Raw genomic sequence first — 22924 nt, forward strand, 5'->3', positions numbered from 1 at the left:
AACTGCTGAGCTTCTTAAAAGTAAAAAGAAACAATCTGGGACATTTTACGGTTTTTCTTAAATTAAAAAAAAATTACAAAAGCTGTAATAGAAAATGAATATTAAAAACACTCCAGACAGGCTTAGTGCCCGTAGCTCAGTGAGTAGGCCGCCAGCCACACACACTGAGGCTGGTGGGTTCAAGCTCAGCTCAGGCCTGCTAAACAACAATGACAACTGCAACCAAAAAAAAATAGCCAGGCATTGTGGTAGGTGCCTGTAGTCCCAGCTACTCGGGAGGCTGAGGCAAAAAAATCACTTAAGCCCAAGAGTTTGAGGTTGTTGTAAGTTGTGATGCTACAGCACTCTACCCAGGGCAACATAGTCAGACTGTCTCAAAAACAAAAAGCAAACAAACAAAAACAAAAACCAAAACCAAAACAACAAACAAAAAAACTCCCCAAAGAATTATAGAAATATATTACAAAACAATGATAGCTAACATTCACCCATTGCCTATCACATGCCAGCACTATTCCAAATTCTTTCTGTTAACCAAACTTATGTACTTGAGCATTTCATGTAGTCATTTAGGAAAAAAGGACAGAAATAAAGAAGAGAGGCGGGGTATGGTGGCTCACACTTGTATAATTCTAGCACTTGGGAAGGCCAAGGCTAGAGTTGCTTGAGCCCAGGAGTTTGACACCAGCTTGAGCAACATAGCGAGACCTGTCTCTACAGAAAGACAGTAAAATTAGCCAGGCATGGTTGTGTGCCCCTATGGTCCCAGCTACTCAGGAGGATGAGGCAGGAAGATCCCTTGAGCCCAGGAGTTTGAGGCTACATTGAGCTGTGATGATGCCACTGCTCTCTAGTCCAGGCACCAGAGCTAAATCCTGTCTCAAAAAAGAAATAAAGGAAAAATAGGGGTCAGAGGCAAAGTGCTAAAGTTCTAGAGGCAAAGACAAAGAGAAGCACAAAGACATATGAACCCATTCTCAAAAAGAAGCTGTTCTTAGAAAGAGATCATCATATGGACAGAATCATCTTACAGACTTCAAGGATGATGTCATTTAAAAAACCATATTGAGTTTCTATGTAACTTACAGCATGAATGCAGGACTCTCCTCTTACTATTTGCCCTATTTGGCCAGATTAAGTCCAGTCAAGAACAGGAGGGCCCCCTCCTACCCTACAGCTTGCCTACCTAGATCTCTTTGCAGTTTACAATCCTGGGATGACTCAAAGCAGCATGGAGATAAGGCATGTGGGATAGGGAGAAAGAGAAGTAGGGGTTGGACCAAAGCACTATCATAAAAGGCTCCCCTACGTTCCCTATAAAACTCAACGATCTGATTTCTCAAGGCACACTTACCTCTTGCTCTGTAAAGAGGATGTCAGTATAGCACAGCTGAAAAAAAATTAACTGTCATTACCACCTGAATTCAGACTGTTCTACATACAAACCATCAATCATTTTCCCTTACCACCTCCCTGCTGAAGGGTTTCTGCTGGGGAGAAGAGATTAAAGACAGCAGGGTGTCCCCACAGCAATTCCAGACAATGAGACCAGTACCCTCACAGCTGGAAACACTCCTGAATGTGTGGAGTTTAGGTTTTTTTGGGGGGGTGGGAGTGGGGAAGAGAAGGTCAGTAAAGACCAAGTATATAGGTAAAGAGCTAAATCCTATCAAATGCACTGAATTCTTATGAGTAGTAAGGGGAGATACACAAAGGCCTTCATGCCAAGGTTTCTAAACAGTCAATCTGACAGAGGTTGAGCATTTATTGCACTGGGACATATAGCCACTATTGGCCTCATTCACGGGCATTTGAATTTACCATGAAAACAGGTACAACTATATTATCTTTATAGAGCAGGCTATTAATACCCTCACAGGAAAGCATAGACAATAAAAGTCAGGATATATTACAACAGAGGAGGGATCCCAAAATGGATACATCAGCCCAAAATACTGCAGGTTAATATTCTTTATGCTTCTGAGAAAGTTAAATTACTTTTCTTACAGACTATTAACAGAGATTACAATCATAAAGCTTCACTCTGTGTCGTTATCCATAAACAGAGTGTGAATGGTGAAGGAAAGGGAAAGAGCGAGCCATCTGTATACATTCTGAATGGCTCCTCCTGAACCCTCAGCATAGTTTTACTCACATCTTGGTCATAGCGCTTTCTGATTTCTGGGTGTGTCTGCTCGATTAAACAATCTACAAAACACGTCTGAAAGAGAAGAGACAGTTAAGACCTGCCAACCACAGAGAAAAATTTACTGTACCTGCCCCCCAGCTCCCAGTACATCACATAATTTAGGAATAAAGAGAGGAAGAGAAGAGCAAGGAGGATGATGGAACACCAATAGATTGACAATGAAGCCACAGGATTATTTTCTTTCTTTCTTTTTTTTTGCAGTTTTGGCCGGGGCTGGTTTGAACCCACCACCCCTGGTATATGGGGCCTGCACCCTACTCCTTGAGCCATAGGCGCCACCCCCACAGGATTATTTTCAAATGAAAGATGAAATCTTTTTTGGACAAGCATCCCTCAGGAAATGAAAACTTATAAAAATCAGAGCGAGGCTTAATTTCTCTTCTTCTGTCCAGATGTAGACACAAAGCTCAGGCATACAAGGTTTTAGGGACAGGCTCCATGCGCCACTCAGGAAATCTAGAATTTCACAGCATGGTTTCATAATGGGCCCAGAGGCTCCCTCCCACCCCAAAATCAGGAGGTTTAGTCTTATGACCTCAAACCTAAACCTCTGTGATGCAGGGCTCAAAGCATGAAGAGAAATCCTGTTCCAAGTAGCTGAAAATTCTCTCACCTTGCCATGGTGGAGATGACCACAAAGGGTCACATTTCTGATGAGCTCCGAGTTATCCATCAGATCTGCCAAGAAACTGTAAGGAGAAAAGACAAAAGGGACTTTGGTGAAAGCTTTCAAATGGGAGTGGACCAAAAGTGTTTCAAGTATTTTTAATGAGGAACAACTTTTAGACCAACTAGAGACTGCTCAGGGGCAGACATACATGTCTGTACCTACAGAGAGTGCTGGCTGTGGGAATGGAACAGACTTATGCATGAGGTAACATGATCTGTGAATGCAATGTCATGGGGGCTTCAACAATAAAGTAATGAGTTAAAAAGAAAGAAAAACAAAATACCTGAATTAACACATATACACAAGTACCATCCCTTAAAAAATCTTCAGGCTTGGGTGCCTGTGCTAAGTGGTTAGGGTGCTGGCCACATGCTCCAGGGCTGGTGGGTTTGAACTCAGCCCAGGCAGGTGTTGTGGCAGGTGCCTACAGTCCCAGCTACTAGAGAGGCTGAGGCAAGAGAATCGCTTGAGTCCAAGAGTTTGAGGTTGCTGTGAGCTATGACCACGGCACTCTACCCAGGGTGACAAACTCAGACTCTGTCTCAATTAAAAAAAAAAATCTTCAGGCTATACTTATATTCCATTGATGCCAAGGGTTGTTTTTTTTTTTTTTTTTGAGACAGAGTCTTATTCTGTCACCCTGGGTAGAGTGCTGTGGCATCATCATAGTTCACAGCAACCTCAAACTCTTGAGCTAAAGTAATCTTCTTGCCTTAACCTCCTGAGTAGTTGAGACTACAGGAGTACATCGCTATGCCCAGTTAGTTTGTCTATTTTTAGTAGAGATGGGGGTCTCTCTCTTGGTCAGGCTGGTCTTAACCTATCTGCCCTCCCAGAGTGCTGGGATGACATACAGAAGCCATCATGCCTGACTGCTAATTGGAAGCTTCTCTTAAAATTGCTATTGGGAGTCAGTGAACAATGCATTCAAGAAAACCCCATCTCGGCTCAGAGCCTATAGCTCAGAGGCCAGGGCACCAGCCACATACACTGGAGCTGGCGGGTTCGAATCCAGCCCAGGCCTGCCAAACTACAGTGAAAACTACAACAAAAAAATAGCCAGGCATTGTGGTGGGTGCCTGTAGTCCCAGCTTGGGAGGTTGAGGCAAGAGAATCGCTTAAGCCTAAGAGTTTGAGATTGCTGTGAGGGCAACATAGTGAGACTCTGTCTCAAAAAAAAGAAAAAGAAAAAGAAAACCCCATCTCATTAATGATGCTAAGCCTAGAGGACTTCTACCTTGATCAAAACCAGCACTGTCCTTCTTGCTCATCATCCGCATTACTTATGGTAAGTAGCCCTTGGATGACTAGGCTCTTCAAAAAAATCGAGACCTGTGAGGGGTGCAACTACAACTTGGACTATACTCAACAAATGCAAATAATGTAACCTAATTGTCTGTACCCTCATATAAATCTGAAATTAAAAAAAAATCAAGTCGTCTCTCAAAGACTATAGATTTTAAAAGTCACCATTGAGAATGCAAAGGAATACGAAGCAAATTCTACAGCCAAGTGAAAAGTTGTTTCAAAAATGTCTGGATGGGCTCGGCGCCTGTAGCTCAAGCGGCTAGGGCGCCAGCCACATACACCAGAAGGTTCGAATCCAGCCCGGGGCTGCCAAACGACAAGACAACTACAACCAAAAAAAAAAAAAAAAAAAAATAGCCGGGCATTGTGGCGGGTGCCTGTAGCTACTTGGGAGGCTGAGGCAAGATAACTGCTTAAGCCCAAGAGTTTGAGGTTGCTGTGAGCTGTGATACCATAGCACTCTATCCAGGGGGACAGCTTGAGACTCTGTCTCAAAAAAAAAAAAAAAAACACAAAAATGTCTGGATGATGGCAGATGAGCCAAACATTTCAGAAGGAATCCTGCTCTTTTAGACATACAAGAGATCAACATGTTTTAGAAACAAACAAGTTTCGTTATCTAATCACAAGTTATAAGCACTTCAATATGTGAAGGCCTCACAAGTGCATTTTGCCAGTAAAAATATTTTCAAAAACAGCAGTTTGCAGTAGGAAGAGCGTAAATAATCCTATATATATATATATCTACCTGCTTGCACTCTCCTTTTCAAAATAAAGAGCCGATACATTCTTGAAAGTACTCAGCTGTCCTCCTGAGTCCAAACAGTCTCAGGTGAACCCAACACTGATAATCATAATACCCAGCTCTATGTCAAAGGCTGGCTTCCACCACCAACTTGAAGAGCTGGAAGAAGTGGAAACAGCTAAGACCTGGATGAGCACCAGGAGAAAAGTTAACACTGAGCCTAAATATCCCAAAAGACATATAAGATGAAGGAGAATTTTGGAGAGATTTCTGCTGCCACAGTCCACTGGCTAGCTCAACTACAAGCCATCTCCTACCTCCACGAAAAGATGAACCCACACTATCTCTGCAGAGAAGCTGAGAAACTTTATAACTTACTCCATTTCATATACTGTGACAGGTAATGTTTGCTCCATCAGAGTGAATTTCTTGGTTTTTACCGGCTTAATAATGGGTTCTGAAAGAAAAAGAAAAAGTTACATGTAGGTAAGTATAAAACATAAAAACACAGAGCCCTCCCTATTCCATTAGACTGAGCTTTCACAATGTACGATGTATATTGTCAATTAATTTTATCCTTAAAGATCACAGTCATATTGAGAAAGTACTGGAAATAACATTTAGCGTAAGACAGTGAAGGATCTTGAATTGTGGACCAAGATGTTTAAACTTCATATCATGAAAGGGTGAGAAGAAGGGAGGGAGAATGGATGTAGACTGAGGTCAATGTCAGTTCAAAATCTCTCTTTGCATTTATAAAATGCAAATACTTTTCAGAAAATCGATGAAAACCATTAAGAAATAGACAATAAGCATTATGAAAGAACTGGCTAAAGGGTTAGAATTATTTGGACAGAAAAAAACTATCAGACCACAGGGAAAACTTACTAAAAGTCTCATGCACCTAGACAGATATCAGAAAAAGAAATAACTGGCTTGGTGCCCATAGCACAGTGGTTACATTCCGGCCATATACACTGTGTCTGGCAGGTTCAAACCCAGCCTGGGCCTGCCAAATAACAATGGCAACTACAACAAAAAAATAGCCGTACGTTGTGGCAGGAGCCCATAATCCCAGCTACCTGGGATGCTGAGGCAAGAGAATCAATCACTTAAGCTCAGGAGTTTGAGGTTGCTGTGAGCTGTGATGCCACAGCACTCTACTAAGGGCGACATAGTGAGACTGTCTCTCAAACAAACAACAACAAAAAAGAAATAACTTATTTGCTTAGTTGACAGTTTTACTGAATATCAAAACAGAATTAAGTCATAATCTAGCAACAGTATATGAAAATAGTAAAGAAAAACTGATCAATTCATTCACTAAAATTCTTTTTTTGGGTTTTTTTTTTTTTGAGACAGTCTCACTTTGTTGCCCATGCTGGCATCAGCCTAGCTCACAGCAACCTCAAACTCTTGGGTTCAGAAAGCAGTCCTCCTGCCTCAGCTTCCCAAGTAGCTGGGACTACAGGTGCCCACCATAATTCCCAGATAATTTTTCTATTTTTAGTAGAGACGGGGTCTTGCTCTTGCTCAGGCTGGTCTTGAACTCCTGAGCTCAAGCAATCCTTCCACCTCAGCCTCCCAGAATGCTAGGATTAGGGGTATGACCCACTGCACCCAACTACTGTTTTTTTTCTTTTTTTTTTTTTTAATTGTTTCAGGTTAATTAAGGGTAAAAAGAATTGGGTTACAATGTTTGCATTTGTTAGGTAGAGTCCCTCTTATAATTGTGTCCCTCCCCCAAGAGTTGTGCCATACACCTTAACCTTGTGCCCATTAGTGGGAGCACCCCATCCCCCTTCCCTCCTCCCCTCTCCCTACTCCTTCATTCCTGCTCCCTCATTCTTCTGCCCCCCCCACCCCTTGAATTGAGTTTTTCTCTTGTGTGGGTGTGTATTAGATCGTCTACTGGCTTCATGTTAGAATTGAGCACATTGGAGTCTTGCTTCTCCATTCTTGTGATACTTTACTAAGAAGAATGTGTTCTAAAAAAATATAGACTGCTTCATGAGTTTGTGTGTCATCCTTGTGCAGGGACCATGCTAATCTTCTCTGCATCATTCCAATTTTAGTATATGTGCTGCTCAAGTAAGCATTTTTTTTTTTTTTAAAGAGACAAGATCTCGCTCTGTCACCCAGGCTGGAGTGTGGTGGGTTGATCATAGCTCAATGTAATCTCAAACTCCTGGGTTCAAGCGATCCCTCCAACCAGCCTCCTTAAGTAGCTGGGACTATAGGTATGTACCACTGTGCCTGGCTTCCCTGAACTTTTAAGATCTGTTGATGGCTATGAATGAAGTTTTCAGGTTTCCAATTCACCTCTCACAACTCTGCTCATCCTGACTTACCTGTAAGAGGCTGTGTGTCTTCCTCCTGAACTATGGTCTCCACCTCAGGACCGTACACCTCCTCAGCTGTTGGGTAGTACTTCTTGTCCTCATGCAGCACCACCTCCATCCCAGGGTGATCATCATCATGATCACCTATGTCATCATCGTCATCATCATCATCCATCTGAAAGCAAGAGCAAAAAAGGAGGATGGAAGAGGCACATGCTTTTCTTGCTCAATGACAGATAACCTTACATGAATAAGAGCACTGACTTCATGTGCTGGACAGCTTCTTATTTTTAATTTTACACCAGTGGGGCAGGTTTTGCTCCTGTGAGATCCTTTACAAACAGAAGACTATAAGCCGAAGCTACAGACAGCTCTCTTGAGTCGACCTTGCCCCTTCCTGGGTGTGGGCCACTAGTTACTAGTGGATTAAGATTGGGGAAAACAAGTGGCTCATCACAATACACTCTTTGGGGGAAAAAAACAACTTTTTCCCAGGGCAAAACCAGGAGCCAGAAGTAGAAACTGAGACAAAGCTCACATTTTTAAAATTTTCACTTAGATTCACAGAACTGATTTTGAAAAATAATTGTATGATAGAGAAGATTATACAGTGTGTTGGTGAGGATGTAGAGAAATTGGAACATTGATGATGGGAAAATGTTGTAGCTTCTTCAGAAAACAGTTTGGCAGTTTCTCAAAATGTCAGAGTTGCGCATGACACAGCAAGTCCACTCCTAAGTACATACCCAAGATAAACAAAAACAGCCATACAAAAATGTGTGAATTAATGTTATTAGCACCATAACCCATAATGGCCCCAAAGTAGAAACAACCCAAATGTTGATCAACTGGATGGATAAATGAAATGTGGTGTATCTATATAACAGAATATTTGGTAATAAAAACAAATTAAATACATACACATGCTGTATGTATACACATGCTACAACACAGATGAACTTGAAAACATGATGCTAAGTGAAAGAAGCTGGACACAAAAGGCTGCTTACTATATGATTTAAAAGAAAATGTCCAAAACAGGCAAATCTGTAAGAGACAGAAAATAGCTGCCTAGGGCTGGGGCAGTAGGAGGACAATGGTTCATGGGTGTGAGGTTTCTTTCTGGGATCATGAAAATGGCACTTAACATGTGCCAGGCACTGTTCTAGGTGTTAGTAATGCAGCAACGAAAAAAAAAGAGGCAATGATATTTGAAAAAAATGTGAAGGAAGAGAAAAAGCTCTACAGTACCTGGGGGAAAGCATTCTAGTTGGTGAAAACATTAAATCCAGAGCCAAGAGCATGTGGCAACTTTGAGGATTAGCCCGAAAGTCAACATGGTGAAAACGGAGCAAATGAAGGGGAAACAGTGAGCTGAGATTACATAGGAGGTAAACATATACAGGAGTCCTCAAACTTTTTAAACGGGGGCCAGTTCACTGTCCCTCAGACCGTTGGAGGACCAGACTATAGTTAAAAAAAAACCTATCAACAAATTCCTATGCACACTGCACATATCTTATTTTGAAGTAAAAAAACAAAATGGGAACAAATACAATCATACGGCCTCATGTGGCCCATGGGCCACAGTTTGAGGACCCCTGATATAGGACCTTCTGGATAATGCTAAGTAATCTGACTTTATTTATTTATTCATAGGTAGAGTCTCATTTTGTTGACCTCGGTGGAGTGCTGTGGCATCACAGTTCACAGCAACCTCAAGCGATCCTCTTGCTTCAACCGCCCAAGTAGCTGGGACTACGGGGCCTGCCACAACACAGAGATAGGTCTAACTTTTGCTCAGGCTGGTCTCGAACTCCTGGACTCAGGCAATCCACCACCTGCCTTGGCCTCCCAAAGTGCTAGGATTATAGGTGTGAGCCACCATGCCTGGCACTTTATTTTTTTGGAAACAATGTGTTGATCTTCACCTGGACTAGAATACATAGCTCACTGTGACCTTAAACTCTTGGCCTTAAGTGATCCTCCTGCCTCAGCCTCCTGAGTATCTAGGACTACTGGTACCCGCCACCATGCCTGGCTAATTTTTCCATTTTAGTAGAGATAAGACTCATTCAAATTGGTCTCAAACTCCTAAGCCCAAGGGATCCTCCAGCCTTGGCTTTCCAGAGTGCTAGGATTACATGCAGGATACCTGTCTGTGAATTCCAGAAAATATTTCAAAGGTAGAATAATACCCTTAAATTCATTTTTTTTTTTTTTGAGACAGAGTTTCACTATGTTGCCCTTGGTAGAATGCCGTGACATCATAGCTCATAGCAACCTCAAACTCTTGGGCTCAAGCGATTCTCTTGCCTCAGTCTCCTGAGTAGCTGGGACTAGAAGCACCCACAACACCCAGCTATTTTTAGAGATGAGGTCTCAGTCTTGCTCAGACTGGTCTCGAACCCGTGAGCTCAGGGAATCCACCTGCCTCGGCTTCCCAAGTGCTAGGATTACAGGCGTGAGCCACCATGTCCAGCCACAAATTCTATTTTCTAATGAACTGAAAGAAGGTGTAAGAAGAAAGAGGCAAGGTGTCTGACCTGAGCAACTGGAGAATGACACTGTCTTCACTGAGACGAGGAAGACTGTAAGAGCAGGTGGTAGCGAAGAGAAGCTCGGTGGTTAGGTTAGGTTTGAGATTTCTTTTTTTTGTAGAGACAGAGTCTCACTTTATGGCCCTCGGTAGAGTGCCATGGCATCACACAGCTCACAGCAACCTCCAACTCCTGGGCTTAAGCGAGTCTCTTGCCTCAGCCTCCCGAGTAGCTGGGACTACAGGCGCCCGCCACAACGCCCAGCTATTTTTTGGTTGCAGTTCAGCCGGGGCCGGGTTTGAACCCGCCACCCTCGGTATATGGGGCCGGCGCCTTACCGACTGAGCCACAGGCGCTGCCCGGTTTGAGATTTCTTATTAGACATCAAGCAAGATGTCATGTAAGAAATTGGACATACAAACCTGAGGTTTGAGAGAAAGGCCCAGGTTGAAGATAGTTAATCTGAGAGTCCTCATGATAGAATCGATGAGCTCATTAGAGGAATGAGAGTAGATGGAGAAGAGGTATAAGGAAGGGAGCCCTGGGGCCTGTTGACATTTGGAGGGCAGGGAGATGAGGAGGAAACAGCAGCAAAGACTAAGAAAGGATGGCCAGGAAGTAGAAAGCAGGGAGTTCTCCGAAACCTGAGGAAGACAGTATTTTAAAGAAGGGGTAATGCTCAGTTGGTTCAGATGCCACAGGTAGGTCAAGTGAGGTAACAGCTGGGAACTGACCTTTGGATCTGGCAGGGCAGTGGTTGCTGGTGATGTTGACAAGAGCAGGCTGTGTGGAGTGGAGAGGCAAAAGGATGGAAGTGAGTTTGAGAGAAAACAGGAAGAGAGGATTTTGAGAGGGTGAATGTTAATAACTGTTCTGTAATGTGCTGTACTGGGAAGTGGGGAAAACAGAGAGGTAACTGAAAGGGGATATGGGGTCAACAAAGGGTTAAAGACAAAATAACAGCATGGCTGGGCACTGATGCAGTTGATCCAGCCCAGCGGACAGGGAAAAACTGACGAGGCAGGAGAGAGAGGGGGGAACTGCCCAGTAAAGATTTTGAGTAGTGAGAAGAGATGGGATCTGATTTCTAGTAAATAGAAAAATTAACAAATCACCCATAAGAACAGAAGGGAAGGCATTTATATGGGTACAGATGCGGGCAGGTGGGTAGATGCAGTAGTGGGCACTTGTTTTCTTTCACACAAATTCCAGCATGCCAACCTCTTCCTTAAAAAGAACACAGAACTGGCTCGGCGCCTGTGGCTCAAGCGGCTAAGGCACCAGCCACATATATCTGAGCCGGCGGGTTTGAATCCAGCCTGGGCCCGCCAAACAACAATGACGGCTGCAACAAAAAACAGCCAGGCATTGTGGTGGGCACCTGTAATCCAAGCTACTTGGGAGGCAGAGGCAGGAGAATCGCTTGAGCCCAGAAGTTGGAGGTTGCTGTGAGCTGTGATGCCACAGCACTCTACCCAGGGTGACAGCTTGAGGCTCTGCCTCAAAAAAAAAAAAAAAAAAAAGAACACAGAACAGGGCAGCACCTGTGGCTCAAAGGAGTAGGGCACCAGCCCCATATAACGGAGGTGGCGGGTTCAAACCTGGCCCCGGCCAAAAACTGAAAAAAATAAAAACAAAAACAAAAAAAAACACAGAACCCTCCAGTGGTGAGACTGGCTGCCTCCTACCATCTCTACACCCTACTTCTAGTGAAGTGGCCTAAGATTACATTAGCTCTTTTGGCAGTCACATATATCCTACTGGTGGTGGCTCCAAAATAGCTGTCAAGCCAGTTGTCTCCACCCCATACTGATGAATACATTGTGAACCTAATTACAGAATTTTACATAATAATTTCTGACTGCCTGAAATGATCTCTCCTAAGCATCCTACAGTAGCTCAAATTCAATAAGTCTAAAATAAAACTAAACAAGCATCCCTGATCACTGCTTGTTGTGTTAATAACCAGCATTCCCCTGGACACCCAGCTCCCTAAGGTCCCAGGATTTTGTTTTGATCACATCACCCTTATTCACAGATCTCTGCGCAATCCATTCTAATGTGTGGCCCCATCTCCGCTGCTTTACACCCACAGCTGTCCTCTAGGGAACTGGATGATCTGGAGGAAAAATCACTCTCCTTAACACACAACCTCTGGGTCTTGCTCACTGTATTCCTCCTCTGTGACATGGACATCCTTCTTTCTTGTCACCATTATTAAAACCTATCCATCTCTTTACTGTTATATAATGCATTAAAACACTTAAAAGTAAATCTATGCAACTCACGTAGACTAGGAGGATACAGAACTTTCACTCAGCTGTCTGAAAGTACTTAGTGTTAAGTACAAACACAGAGAGTGTGTGTGTGTATACAGACATACACACATATATACGTGATCCTAAAATCAGCAACTCTGCTCTTAGGAATGTAACACAGAGAAATTTTCTTCTGGTGCATCAAGGGACATATCTCAGAAAGTTCATCACAGTATTGTCTGTGGCAAGAGAAGGCTGGGGACTGGTAACGTGGGTGTCATCACTTAGAAAGGGCTGCCACGAGGGAGAACTGAGTAGCAGCCAGATGTCACAGGTTAGATATACACAGAGCAAAAGGGATGGAGCCTGCCCCACTCACCACAATGCTGAGTGGGAAAAGTAAGAAACAAAATGATGCAGATAACAGGATACTACTACACACTACTGACTTAAATTTAAAATATTCCCCCACAATGCAACTATACACATTTTGTAACTCATACAAACAAAAAGAAACACACATAAATTAGAAAGATTACTATTGTGGCAGGTATAGGAATGAGATAAATGGGAAATGACAAATTAATTAAACAAGAACAGAGCCTTACACACCAATGGTTGGAAAAGATAGATGGCAATCAGGACTTCTGTTCTGCTTTCTAGCTGTCCTATGAATGTCCCACCTCCATCACTAAGCATCACTAATCCACAGTCTAATCCACCACTAAGCAGTGGAACTATCTGCTTCTTTTGCTTAACAATGCTAAACATAAAAGCTACCTTTTTACAAACCACTGATTATTCTGGACTTCACTTTCCACTGCCCTTCTGAACAGAGTCACCAGACTCTGTACTCTTCCTACGTTTTTATGCATCTTTAAAAACTTGAACTTCTAGCTGGGTGGCGTGGTAGCTCATGCTTGTAATCTTAGCACCCTGGGAGGCTGAAGCTACAGGATCGCTTGAACTCAGGAGTTTGAGACCAGTTTGAACAAAGGCAAGATCCCCATCTCTACTAAAAATAGAAAAAATTAGCTGGGCACCATGGTACATGCCTATAGTCCTAGACACTTGGGAGTCTGAGGCAGGAGCATAGCTTGAACCCAGGAGTTTGAGATTACAGTGATCTATGATGATGGAACACTACACTCTAGCCAGGGTGACAAGAGTGAGACTCTGTGTCCAGAAGAATCCCCCCACCCCCCAAAATGGCTGAGCTCTGTGTCTCACACCTGTAATCTTTTTTTTTTTTTTTTGAGACAGAGCCTCAAGCTGTTGCCCTGGCTAGAGTGCCGTGGCATCATAGCCATAGCAACCTCCAACTCCTGGGCTCAAGCGATTCTCCTGCCTCTGCTTCCCAAGTAGTACAGGCACCTGCCACAACACCTGGCTATTTTTTGGTTGCAGCCATCATTGTTGTTTGGCAGGCCTGGGCTGGATTCAAACCCACCAGCTCAGGTGTATGTAGCTGATGCCTTGGCCACTTGAGCCACAGGCGCCAAGACATCACACCTGTAATCTTAGTACTCTGGGAGGCCGAGGCAGGTAGACTGCTTGAGCTCAGGAGTCCAGGACCAGCCTAAACAAGAGGAAGACCTGGTCTCTACTGAAAACAGAAAATACAAGTGGTGCCTGTGGCTCAAAGGAGTAGGGCGCCAGCTCCATATACCAGAGGCAGTGGGTTCAAACCTGGCCCTGGCCAAAAACTGCAACTGCAAAAAATAAATAAATAAAAACAGAAAACACTAGCCAGGTGTGGTGGGACACACTTGTAGTCCCAGCAACTCAGGAGGCTGAGGTAAGAGGATCTCTTGAGCCAAAGAGCTTGATGGCTCAAGCAGCCAAGGTGCAGCCACAAACACCTGAGCTGGTGGATTTGAATCCAGCCTGGGCCTGCCAAACAATAATGATGGGTGTAACCAAAAAATAGCAGGGCGTTGTGGCAGGCGCCTGTAGTTCCAGCTACTTGGGAGGCAAAGGCAGGAGAATCGCTGAGCCCAGGAGTTGGAGGTTGCTGTGAGCTGTGATGCATGGCACTCTACCCAGGGTGACAGCTTGAGGCTCTGTCTCAAAAAAAAAAAAGAAAAAGAAAAGAGTTTGAGGTTGCTGTGAACTATGATGATGCCATGGCACTCAACCCAGGGTGATACAATGAGACTCCATCTCAAAAATAAACAAATCCCTCAAACTCAAAAACCCAAAAAACTCCAACTTGGTTTTTCTTTTTTGTTTGTATTTTGTTTTTTGAGACAGAGTCTCACTTCGTTACCCTTGGTAGAGTGCCATGGTGTCATAGCTCACAGCAACCTCAAACTCTTGGGTTCAAGAGATCCTCTTGCCTTAGTTTTTCATTTTTAGTAGACATGGAGTCTCACTCTTGCTCAGGCTGGTCTCAAACTCGTAAGCTTAAGTGATCCACTGCTCTCAGCCTCCCAGAGTGCTAAGATTACAGGCATGAGCCACAGTGCCCAGCCCAAAAAACTGTAACTTGTGAGAAACACACCAGCACAGCTGCACCTGGACTCATTGAATAACTTTTCTAAGTTGGAATTTTTCATGATTTCAAAAGATACTTCTGGCAAATGGAAGAAGAACTACTACCATATGAACTAGAGATCACGTTATAAAAGACCTCTTCAATGAAACTATATATTACCTTTTGGAACCTTAGTAGCTAATCTTTCTTGGGGGCAGTGTAAGAACCCACTAGATCATGTTATGAAAAGGGCAATGTTAGAGATGTACACAGGGTATGATGAGAACACAGAGGATTCAGTACTTCATTGCATTTGGGGGTTTTTGCAGTTTTTGGCTGGGGCTGGGTTTGAACCCACCTCCAGCATATGGGGCCAACGCCCTACTCCTTTGAGCCACAGGTGGCACCCCTTCATTGCATTTTTTAAAAAACAACTATGAAAAGAATAATACATTTGTTTTACCTCATCAAGATCTTTAGTCTCTCTGCCCAATTCATCATCATCTTCATCAGAATCAAGTTCTGGTCCAATGTAATTCCCAAACTCATCATACAAGTCAGTATCCATGATGCTAAAATTCAAAGAGAGGAAAGGGGTTAAGATTCTGGCTAGGTAATCAAGCCTCCATGACATGGCCCCATCTTTGCAGTCTTATGGCTGAATACATCCCCTCACTACCTCCTCTCCAATTATGTCAACCTACTGAATGCTCCCCAGAAAGCCCAGTACTTTCTTCTCTTTACCTAATTACTGTCTCTATTCATTCACATGCTGTTCCTGCCACTGTTTTTTAATACTAAACCTAATTTTAACATAATTCAATACCAAAAGTGGCAAGAATAGCACAAATACCTTTCTTAAATCATCTGAGAGTAAGGTACCAACACAATGCCTTATCACCTGGTAATATTTGAGACAGTCTCACTATGTCGCCCTTAGTAGAGTGCTGTTGTGTCACAGCTCACGGCAACCTCCAACTCTTAGGCTTAAGGAATTCTCTTGCCTCAGCCTCCCAAGAAGCTGGGACTACAGGCACAACACCTGGCTATTTTTGTTGTTGTTGTTGCAGTTGTCACTGTTGCTTAGCAGGCGCGGCTGGGTTCAAACCCACCAGCCGCGGTGTATGTGGCCGGCGTCGTAACCACTGTGCTATGGGCACTGAGCCACATCTGGTAACATTTTAGTGTAGAAATTTGCAAACTCTGCCCTGTGGCCAAATCTGGCTCTTCTAGAGCTGTTTTTATATGTCCCTCAAGCTAAGAATGCTTTTTACATTTTTAAATAGATGGGAAAAGAGTCAAAGAAAAATATTTCATGATACATGAAAATTAATTACACAGAATTCAAATGTCAGTGTTTATAAAAAAAAGTTTCATTTCACACAGCCATGCATTCATTTATATTCTCTTTAGTTGTTTTCACACTATAACAGCAGAGTTCAAGAGTTAGGACTGAGAACATATGGCTTAAAAAGCCTAAAATATTTATTATCTGTTCCTTAATATAAAGTTTGCCAACCCCTGCTTCAGCATGTGTGATTCCTACAAACAAAGACATTCTCGCTGGCTAGGCGCAAGTGGCTCACGCCTGTAATCCTAGCACTCTGGGGAGGCCAAGACTCAGGAGTTCAAGACCAGCCTGAGCAAGAGCAAGACCTCCTCATCTCTAAAAAAAATAGCTGGGGCTCGGCGCCTGTAGCTCAAGTGGTTAAGGCGCCAGCCACATACACCAGAGCTGGCGGGTTCAAATCCAGCCCTGGACTGCCAAACAACAATGACAACTACAACCAAAAAAAATAGCCAGGCACTGTGGCGGGTTCCTGTAGTCCCAGATACTTGGGAGGCTGAGGCAAGAGAATCGCTTAAGCCCAAGAGTTGGAGGTTGCTGTGAGCTGTGATGCTACAGCACTCTACCCAGGGCAACAGCTTGAGGCTATCTCAAAAAAATAAAAAAATACGGCAGCGCCTGTGGCTCAAAGGAGTAGGGCGCAGGCCCTATATACCACATGTGGTAGGTTCATACCTGGCCCTGGCCAAAAAAAGAAAAATAAATAAATAAATAAAAATAAAATAAATAACTGGGCATTGTGGCAGGTGCCTATAGTCCCAGCTACTTAGGAACTTGAGGCAAGAGAATCGCTTAATCAAGAGTTTGAAGTTGCTGTGAGCTATGATGCTACAGCACTCTACCAAAGGATGACAAAGTGAAACTATCTCAAAAAAAAAAAAAAAAGACATTCTCCTAGATAACCATCAAAATCAGAAAATTAATGTTGATACATTACTACCACCTCATTCTGTTAAGTTTCACAAATTTTTCCAATAATATCCTGCATACTCAAGGATCCAGTCCAGGATCACGCTTGTATTTAGTTGTCATATCTTTAGTCTCTTTCAATCTAGAACAGTTCCAAAGTCTTTCCTTGACTGTCATGACTTGACGATGAAGTTTATAAACCCGTGATTTTGTAGGATATCCCTTAATTTGGGTCTGTCTGGTATTTCCTCATGATGATTTTCAGGTTATGCATTTTGGGCAGGAATATCACAGAAGTGATGCTGTGTTCTCAGTGCAGTTCCTATCAGGGCACACATGATTTCAATTTGTACCACTGATGTTAACTTTGATCACTTGATTCAAGCGATAAGGGCTTTTCTGTTGTAAGGTTATTCATTTCCCCACTGTAACTACGTAGTACTTCATGGGTTTTTCTCCAAGTCAATTTTTTTTTTTTTTTTTTAGAAACAGAGTTTCACTTTATGGCCCTTGGTAGAGTGTCGTGGCCTCACACAGCTCACAGCAACCTCCAACTCCTGGGCTTAAGCGATTCTGTTGCCTCAGCCTCCCGAGTAGCTGGGACCAAGTCAATTATTGAAATTCTGTCAAAGAAACAGCTCAAACACCACCTCCTTCAGAAACCTTTCTAGATCCTCAATTTCTCATTCTCTCTCTCTCTATTTTTTTTTGAGACAGTCTCACTCTGATGCCCTGGGTAGAGTTCTGTGTCATTATAGCTTACAGCAACTTCAATATAAAACTATTCAAATATCACAACATAATTTTTTTTTATATACATAGAGCCTCAAGCTGTGGCCCTGGGTAGAGTGCCGTGGCATCATTGCTCACAGCAACCTCCAACTCCTGGGGGATTCTCCTGCCTCTGCCTCCGAAGTAGCTGGGACTATAGGCGCCCGCCACAATGCCCAGCTACTTTTTTTTTTTTGGTTGCAGCCGTCATTTTTGTTTGGCCACTCAGGCTGGATGGGCTGGATTTGAACCCCCCAGCTCATGTGGCTGGTGCCTTAGCCGCTTGAGCCACAACAGAATCTTTTATATTAGGCTACCTCTACCTCTCTCAATGCCACCCACTGGGTGCTGAATGTAGATAAAATAGAGAATAAGAGCGCTCTAAGGACTGGAAATTAAATGTAAATTATTATACGGAATTTTCATATGTATAGATACTTTTCATTTCCAAAGTGCTATCATATCTGTGCTTATTTCATTCTCTTAAGACTTTCATCAACTGCAAAAATTTTTATAGAGGCTGTTCAAGGAACAAGCCAAGTTCATTTCTGCCTCAGGGACATTGCGCTGTTTCTATTTTAAAATGTTTCATATATACATATATATATATATATATACACATATTCATATATATACACACATACATACACCTCCATACACACTCTCCAACCCCTACTTTCCCTGTTTGTTTTTTTCTTTTGAGACAGAGTCTCACTTGGTCACCCTGGGTAGAGTGCTGTGGCGTCAAGGCTCACAGCAACCTCAAACTCTTGGGTTCAAGAGATCCTTTTGCCTCAGCCTTCCAAGTAGCTGGGACTACAGGAACCCACCACAACGTCCGGCTATTTTTAGAGACGGGGTCTCGCTCTTGCTCAGGTTGGTCTCAAATTCCTGAGCTCAGGCGATCTGCCCGCCTCGGGCTCCCAGAGTGCTGGGGTTACAGGCGTGAGCCACAGCCCCCGGCCTGTTTTGTTATTCTTAACATTTATCACTAGTTGACGTATACCTAGTCATTTGTTTAACTGTTCATTTTCCCAACTTTGTTTTGTTCACTTAGAATAGTGCCTGGCATAAAACAAGCCCTCAATAAATACTTGTTGAATGAATGAATGAATGAATGAAGGAATGACTCCAACAAGGCACGGACAAGATAGCTGACTTGCCCACAGTTGCACAACACTAGTAACTCTTGATACCAAACTTCACTGCAGCTTCCTGCTACAACGCAGATCTGCAAAGGAATAACAAAGATAGAGGTAGCTTGGCAGAGAAAGGAATAAAAGAGGCACAGATCGAAGATTGAGAGAGAGAGGAGATGGACAGTTAGGGCACGACCCCTGATCCAGAGCGGGATTTTGCGCGGGATAATAACAAGGGAACCCCAGAATCAGGGTGCGCGTCTGTCCCGGGGGAGGCCAGGTAAATCTTTCCTGTTTCAGGCCTCAATGTACCCATCTATAAAGCGAAAGTAGCAGACAACACAGAAACCTTCTAGATCTGACGTTCTTTAATTTCCCACCTCACCCGGGGCAACCTTCCCCTGTAGTTGACCCAGGCCAGCTCACCTCCCGTTAGCTCAACCAGAAGCGCCCAGGCCGCCGCCAGAGACCGCGTTTCCGCCCCACGCCGCAGCAACGCCTGCGCAGAGCGCTGGGAAGGACCCCGCAGACGACAAAGTCGCGTTTCTGCCCCGGAGGACAGCCCTCTGCCTGAGGATCCAAGGAGTGCCGGCCGCGAAAATAGGAAAAGGCGAGGTGGAGTTGTAGGTCTCAAAACCAAAGTTTGTGCTACTGCAAAGAGAGTGAGGCCTGAGAACACATGAATCTGATCAGGCGCCTCGGAACCACCCTGTGGGGGGGGCCTTCGGGCCGATCACGTGGGTAGACTGTTGGAACAGTTGCTAGGCAACCACAGCTGCGGTGTAAGGTCTGCGCTACCTTTCGCTCCTATTCAGGCATATCGCGGGATTCCCAAAGAAAGCCAGGGGAACAAGGCCGGGGCTGCTGAGGTCTGGGTGAAGATTAGTTCTAGTTACTCAGTGACTGGGGAGGGCTGAGACCTGGTCAGGAGCCAGGGAACCTGAGTTACTGGTCAGTTCATCCCCCTTCTTGGTGTGCAGCTTCCCACGTTGGGGTGGAGTGGCTATGGGGTTGGTTGCACACCTCCTGCTTCCCTGCTCTAGGACCGTTTATGATGACTCTGCCACAAAATCTACTCACCACCAGTCTGAGGTTCAGAGAGGTGTCACAAGTAAATGCTAGAACCAAGACTTGAACTTGTATGGATAATCTCTCTGTAGAAATGGTCAATCAGCTTCGGATACGCAGAGGCTGCAAACATACAGCATTAAAACTAAAGGCATTTCCCAGATACCTGGGAACCTGTGCTCCAGCCCTGAGCTGGGCAGAGTGATTTAAGTGGTGAAAACCATTAAGCTCCTTTCTCTGCCACTTCTATTAGATTTCCTGCACAGTCATTGCTTGCATCTGGTTGGTTTTAAAAAAAAGTTTCCTTCTTCAATAAAGACATTTAATGAAGGATGAAACTTTCCTCCCCCCCCCCAACCCGGCTTAGAGTTCTGCTTTTTTTTTTTTAATTAGCTTTTTCAGGTTGAAGAGTTCTGCTTTTGTGTGAGGTCCTATCGCAATCACTTGCTATAGAGCTATCCTATGTGAAAGAGCAAAGGGGCTGAATTCTGGGATCCAAATGCCTCCTCTGCTGGAGCATCAATATGAAAAGGATTGGTGGGGGTTGGGTCTGTAATCCTAGCACTCTGGGAGGTTCAGGAGGGAGGACTCTTTGAGCTCAGGAGTTTGAGACCAGCTTGAGTAAGAGGGAGATCCTGTCTCTACTAAAAATAGAGAAATTAGCTGGGCATTGGGGCAGGGGCCTGTAGTCTCAGCTACTTGGGAGGGTGAGGCACTTAAACCCAGGCGTTTGAGGTTGCTGTGAGCGAGGCTGATGCCACGGCATTCTAGCCTGGGCAAGAGTGAGACTCTCAAAAAATTAAAAATTAAAATTATTAGAAGAAGAGAACAAAATTAAGACAAGGCTCCAAACTGAATGTCTGGACTTTATTCTATTTTCAGTGATAAGTCTTTTTTAAGTCTTCACTGTGCAATTCAGCCTGTCTCTATAAAGTACATCCCACACACACACCAAGATAAGTGGCATGCTTTCCTGAGTGCTTTAGGGTCATTTTGCATTCCGGCAAAGAATCCAGAGGGACCCTCTTTCCTCTGATCTTGACCCTCCACTGATGTGTATTCCTTTTGTCTTCCCAGGCCATGGAAAAGAATGACACCATCGATTTCAAGGCTCTGGAGAAAGAGCTTCAGGCTGCACTCGCTGCTGATGAGAAGTACAAACAGGAGAATGCTGCCAAGTTGAGGGCAGTGGAACAGAGGGTGGCTTCCTATGAGGAGTTCAGGTTGGCTCACTGGCATTTTTTTCAGGCCCTCCTGTTTGATAGACTATAGTGGTTAACAGCAAATGATCTGGAATCAAACCATTCTGGGCATCACTCCCGGGCTATTTGGGGGATCTTGCGCAATTCTTTAGTGTCTCTGAGCCCCAATTCCTCATCTGTAAAAGAGAGTAACTTGTTATAATTATATGAGCTACTGCACATAAGATTCTGAGCAGTGTCTGGCACATGTGAAATACTTGAAAGTGGTCAGCTATCATTGCTGTTATTGTATGAGCTTGTCAACAGGTTCAGCCTATGTCATGCAAATACCAGCTGCCTCACACCCACAGACACAGTGTTAAGTCCATCCCCTAATCTTTGTCCTTTGTTCACAGGGGTATTGTCCTTGCATCTCATCTGAAGCCACTGGAGCAGAAAGACAAGATGGGAGGGAAGAGAAGCGTGTCCTGGAACTGCCACAGTACTCAGGAAAGGACTTTCCAGGATGTGGCCTGTGAAATCTCCCAGGTAGTTGAGGCCCAGCCTCTTTAGCCCAGCAGGATTCTCTGCCCTAAAGCTCCAATCCTGTCTTCTCATAACATATACCTCTGTTGAGCCAACCAGGAAAGATTTCTGCCTCCAATCCTAGATAAAAAAGGCAAGCAGCAAATGATGAGGCTGAGCTGAGCTGGGCAGAATGAGTCAAAAGGGTGGGCAAGGCAGGTCCCCTTCAATCAGTACTTTGACTTTTATTCTGATTGCTCTGCTTCTGGGTTATATAATTTATAGTATAATGATCTGTGACTGTTGAAAAAGAGACCCAGCCTGTCAGATTCTTGACACTCAATGTTTAGCTCCTTCTTTCTTCCTAAGATTGGCAATCAATCCTTCCCCCAGAGTAAACTTTAACTTACTCTTAAAGACCAGAGCTGTGTCCCCACTCATTAGTAGGAAAATCCCAGCATAAATGAGAATTTCAAATCATGGCCTGATTCCTTGCCCTTGCCCTCCCTCCCTCTCCCATCCCCATTTCCCTCACCTGAAAATGAGGCCCCCAAGTACCATAGCCTTCCTAGTGCTCAGAGAGTAGTACCAGAGCTAAGATGAAAACCTACAGGCTCCCCTCACTCTCACTGTCACAGACTGCTGTAAGAGCTCAGGACTCTTTTCCTCTCCTTTGTGATCCAGGAGGAAACACACTGCGAGCCTGAGACCTCAGCAGAGTTCTACCGAGATTGGCGGCGACACTTGCAGAGTGGGCCAGAGCGCTACCAGGCCCTGCTGCAGCTTGGAGGTCCCAAGCTGGGCCACCTCTTCCAGACAGATGTGGGATTTGGGCTTCTGGGGGAGCTCCTGGTGGCACTGGCCGATCACGTGAGGCCAGCCCACTGGGCAGCAGTGCTGGAGATCCTGAACAGCCTGGCCAGCACCGGGCGCTTCACCCTGAACCTGAGCCTACTGAGCCAGGCAGAAAGACAGAGCTGCAGAGACTTGTTTCAGAAGCTGCAGGCCATGAAGGAGGGGCCGATCCAGGAGGAGCAGAGTCTAGAGGAGCAGTCTGCAGGGGCCCAGGAGAAGGAGAGCCTCTTGCAGGAGTTGCTATGGCTATACCAGGTCGATTGATAGGACCAGCTACCCTGAGAGACCCCAGTGGTCATTGGAGACATTTTTTTTTTAGTTGTGGTCTTGGGGATTTTGCAGGACCATAAGGAGAAACCCACACTTAATTCCCTTCTCACCTTAGAATTTTCAGAGCAAAAGGAGAAATTGAGCCTTCCCCACTTCTCCTCAGTGTCTCAGTATTTTAAACTATGTGGATCCACAGCACAGTCAAGGGCCCAGGAAGCTGAAAGCCATTTTATTTCTCAATCCTAGAGTCCACCAAGCCTCTAGCCCACTGGCCCTGTGAAATGGATGTGTGCCCAACCAAATGCTGGCT

The 22924-nt window shown here is 44.3% G+C and overlaps 2 protein-coding genes and 1 non-coding gene across 9 annotated transcripts in view; 1 reads left to right on the top strand and 2 right to left on the bottom strand.

Annotated features, from left to right (window-relative positions):
* Positions 1-19287, bottom strand: part of EFTUD2 (elongation factor Tu GTP binding domain containing 2) — a 47946-nt gene extending 28659 nt beyond the window's left edge. The window contains exons 1-7 of one of the 4 annotated variants that reach the window (XM_053568828.1): positions 19142-19287; positions 15012-15120; positions 7284-7449; positions 5311-5389; positions 2823-2898; positions 2156-2221; positions 1355-1390 (exon numbers count right to left, since the gene is read on the bottom strand). In XM_053568828.1, the coding sequence (XP_053424803.1) occupies positions 1355-1390; positions 2156-2221; positions 2823-2898; positions 5311-5389; positions 7284-7449; positions 15012-15116 (528 nt within the window). In that variant the 5' untranslated portion in view covers positions 15117-15120; positions 19142-19287. Of the gene's footprint in view, positions 1-1354; positions 1391-2155; positions 2222-2822; positions 2899-5310; positions 5390-7283; positions 7450-15011; positions 15121-18582; positions 18704-18723; positions 18789-19141 lie in introns of those variants that run through there. The other 3 variants (XM_053568829.1, XM_053568830.1, XM_053568827.1) reach the window with 3 other exon arrangements.
* LOC128571345 (U6 spliceosomal RNA) lies at positions 6925-7031 on the bottom strand. The gene has a single exon (XR_008375775.1). It is a non-coding gene; the product is annotated as a U6 spliceosomal RNA (small nuclear RNA).
* Positions 19288-19491: 204 nt separating the features above from the next.
* CCDC103 (coiled-coil domain containing 103) lies at positions 19492-22608 on the top strand. 4 transcript variants are annotated; one of them, XM_053568845.1, is made up of 5 exons: positions 19492-19584; positions 20177-20320; positions 20861-21006; positions 21381-21513; positions 22174-22608. In XM_053568845.1, exons 3-5 carry the CDS (start codon positions 20864-20866, stop codon positions 22606-22608), a joined length of 711 nt encoding a protein of 236 aa, XP_053424820.1. In that variant the 5' UTR covers positions 19492-19584; positions 20177-20320; positions 20861-20863. The 4 variants fall into 4 exon arrangements, with proteins under 4 accessions (XP_053424820.1, XP_053424818.1, XP_053424819.1 ...); XM_053568843.1 differs by lacking the exon at positions 20177-20320 and having other exon boundaries at positions 19498-19584; XM_053568844.1 differs by lacking the exon at positions 20177-20320 and having other exon boundaries at positions 19530-19666.
* The last annotated feature ends 316 nt before the right edge of the window (positions 22609-22924 follow it).

This window comes from Nycticebus coucang, chromosome 18, assembly GCF_027406575.1.
Source record: "Nycticebus coucang isolate mNycCou1 chromosome 18, mNycCou1.pri, whole genome shotgun sequence".
NCBI classification, from domain to species: Eukaryota; Metazoa; Chordata; class Mammalia; order Primates; family Lorisidae; genus Nycticebus; species Nycticebus coucang.